The 3,643-nt window shown below is 34.8% G+C and overlaps 1 protein-coding gene across 1 annotated transcript in view; it reads left to right on the forward strand.

The window, feature by feature from the left end:
* The first annotated feature begins 1,813 nt into the window (after positions 1-1,813).
* LOC115999965 (splicing factor U2af large subunit A-like) overlaps positions 1,814-3,643 on the forward strand; it is a 6,353-nt gene continuing 4,523 nt past the window's right edge. Inside the window, exons 1-3 of the mRNA XM_031239948.1 lie at positions 1,814-1,946; positions 2,171-2,292; positions 3,207-3,436. Of these exons, the coding sequence (XP_031095808.1) occupies positions 2,176-2,292; positions 3,207-3,436 (347 nt within the window). The 5' untranslated portion in view covers positions 1,814-1,946; positions 2,171-2,175. The remainder of the gene's footprint in view (positions 1,947-2,170; positions 2,293-3,206; positions 3,437-3,643) is intronic.

A 3,643-nucleotide genomic window follows, 5' to 3' on the forward strand; every position in this document is an offset into this window, starting at 1 on the left:
GGGGGGGGGGGGGGGGGGGGGGGGGGGGGGGTGATGAATGGCAAGGGAGTGGAAGGTGCATCGGGGCACGATCGACTGGGCGCCCCATGGTGCGAGCAATCCTGATTCTATGGGTCTTGGTGCGACGACGGCTTCCCCAACCCCTACCGGGACCCTTTTTTAGATTGTAGTAATGGGGTACGTAGTGGAGGGAGTTTCAAGCATTGTTGTTTGTGCGTATACTTGTGGCATGTTTCCTAGGCTACACGTGGGTAGACGAGAGGGGTTGGGCGACAAAGACTACATGTTTGGTGCGAAGTTAGAGAAAATAAACACTATAAAAGGGTATCTTGCTCCTTTTGAACATCATCGTATTCAGATTTTGGATAGAGCTTTCCTTTCTCTCTTTCTTGCCCAATCATTACACCTAGTGTCAAGATCTAACATTATATTAGGTATGTCTTTTGGGTTTTGACCCTTTGTCATGGACGGCAAATTAACAGCTGTGTGGACCATAATAAAATGTACATTTTTAATGTACTAAATGTACATTATTTTTGTACTGAATGTACATTATTTTTATATTATAAAAATAATGCACATTCAGTACACAAATAATGTACATCCCCTGAATATAATGTACATTATTTTTATATTGAATGTGCATTATTTTTATATTGAATGTATATTATTTGATAGTATAGTCCATACAGCTGTGTGGACCATGGTCCACGCAATAATGATTGAGCATGAACTTATTCTTGGCTTTTGACCCCTTGTTGGGACTTAGCCATATTATTTATGACGCGGAGATGACCAAAGTAATTTAAAAATATCACCATCTACTTTGATTTGGAAGAGTTACTTCTACAATGATTAAATTTAGTGAAATCCAAATAAATTATGAATAGAGATTATAATTCACCATCTACTTGCTCTACTCTTGGGTCTCTCTTTGTATATACTTAGCTGTATACTTATATATCCTTAAAAATTTATTTCCTTAACGTTTGTTTTCATCAAAAGCTTTGATTTTTGCACATATCTCGGCATGTATTTACATTTTTTTCCACACTTATTAATGTTTAATGTGCTATAGATTGTAATTCATATATGGAGTACATCTTATTAGAATTCTAGAACTCTATGCAAGATTTCTATAATTGTTGACTATATTTAGTGTGAGAAGTCTTGCAGTATAAAACAAGAGACAGCTAAAATTTTACGTTACTATCATTTTAGTGCCTCAGTTATACAAATTAACGGAGCTTTTTAATATGTAACATGAGGGATGACAATATCCAACAAAATTCATGAAATAAATAGGACTATGATTATAATTAAAGGAAAAAATTGTCTAATATGCCACAATTTAAGACTAAAAATGCTATTTTTTCAAATATATATAATTTTACTTTTTCGTTTTCTTCTATAGGGCATACCACATACATGCAATCATTATTCTATAGACCATGGTTCTCACATTTGTGTGAACCCTAAATAAAAAGTACATTTTAAAAATATATTAAAAATAATTATTTGTATACTTAAAATACATTATTTGAAAGTACATAATTTTTTATATATTATTAAATAATGTATATTTAATACACAAATAATATATTTTTTTAATATATTAAAAATGTATACTACATTTATGGTCCACAGAATAATTTGCTGCATACAGTAGCCCACTTTAAAGATCTTATGGGCCCGTAATTCTACTGGGCCTTCTTTAATATCAATCCGTATAAAATAATACTACACCGACCCGACCCGGTTAAATAATTAAAAGCGTAAGCGTAGATTCCAAATTTCCAGAGATAGAAATACAGGATCCGTTTGTGATTTATCGTTCCCCTTTCGGACCCTCCCGTTTTCTGGTGCACAGCGTTTATAAACCAAACCCTAGTGAGCACACCACATTTTCACTCCGCGCTTCTCTGAAAAATTAAAGCTTGCTTCTGGTTAGATTCCCTCTACATGTATTTGTCTCTATACGTGTCTTGAATGCGTGTATGCATATCACTGCTTCGTCTATTATGAGAATGCTGTCGTTGCTGCGATAATTAGGCGTTTTTATATGAATTGCTTTGTTTTGCATTTTAGTTTGTAATTGTTTGTATCTTTTGAAGTTTGCTTTTTGATTTTAACTTATCTTAATTGGAATTTTGTTATTTAATATTTATAGTGTCGATGGACCCTGAAAGTGATGCGGCCCAGCTTGTAGCTACCCAGCTGAGTGGTGAGAATGACGTAGCTGGCTTTGATGATGGGGAAAATGGCTCCAGGAAAAGAAGGACTAGTTCAAAGGTACTTAAATTTTTATTCCTGAATTGAAAGGTGTGTGTATTTATTTAGATAGCTATGACATCTAATTGGCAAAAAAAAAAAAAAAAAAAACACTCTTGGTACATGTAAGCAATGGTGAATATATGCTTTGGAATTTTTTTGAAGGATGTAAGTATGGGACCAATGATTTATTTGGACTTGAATGTGTACATGATGGGATGGAGGTGGTTGAAATAACCATGGATATCCATATTACATGTGAGGAGCTTGATCAAAATCTGTTTTCTATGCATGTGACTATGTGAGGAAAGAGAGATTTATCATATATGGTACAATTGGTACTTATCATGTGAACACCTATGTGGACAGAAATTCACCAATGCCTAGTGTTAATTGCAACTTTTTGCTTCTCTGAGTTTTTGTTCCTTTATCAAATATAAATTTTGTGTCTTTGTCGGAAACACTGATTTAGAGAGAGAGTTTGAACTGAATAGTGTCGGGATGCATGCTATATATTGTTGGGCAATAACTTTCGTGTTTGGTTTAGGATTTGTTTGAAGGAATTCTTGCTAACACTGTTTGATTATCGGAGTCTAAAGCTGGGCTTGGGTTTTACATGTATTGTGCTTGTAGGTGCTAGTTCTTGATGGTTGAATGTGGGATCAGGTTTTGGCTTTGTAGATAGGTTTGTGGGCTCAGGTTATGTGATGTAATTTTTATTTTTATGGTTTTACCATTGTGTATATTTTCTAGTAAAGGATGTGCATTGTCTTTGACTTCATATGATTTCCTATGCTTCCACATTGCAAATGAAGATAGTAATAAACCATGCAGTGGCTGGTCATTTAGAGATAATGCTGTAGTTGCTCCTATTTTTAAATTTGTCTCTATATTTTTGGTTCTCTGCTTAAAGTCAATTCTTTTATATCTTGCAGCATAGTTCTCGTGAATATGATCAAGAAAAGGAGTCTTCAAGAAGCAGGGATAAGGAAAGAGAGAGAGGGCGTGATAAGGATAGAGATAGGGACAGAGAAAAGGAAAAGGACAGAGATAAGGACCGTGATCGTCACCATAGAGATCGAAGTGAGAGAAAGAGAACTCGAGATAAAGATGATGATGCTGAAGTTGGTAATGATCATGGCTATAGGAGTCGAGACTATGATAGGTAGGAGGATTTATTTTCCTAAATATATTTTTGTTTAGTTGTTGGTATCTTGTTTCATTGTTTGTTAGTCATTGGAATAAGAATACATATATGTTTTCCCTGGTATTATGATTTTTAAAGAACCACTCAGAACTCAAATTTAATTGAAAAGCTGTTTGTGTGTGTGTATGTGTTTTTTTTTTTTGGGTGGGTGGGGGGGGGGGGGGC

This window comes from Ipomoea triloba, chromosome 12, assembly GCF_003576645.1.
Source record: "Ipomoea triloba cultivar NCNSP0323 chromosome 12, ASM357664v1".
In the NCBI taxonomy this organism is placed as follows: domain Eukaryota; kingdom Viridiplantae; phylum Streptophyta; class Magnoliopsida; order Solanales; family Convolvulaceae; genus Ipomoea; species Ipomoea triloba.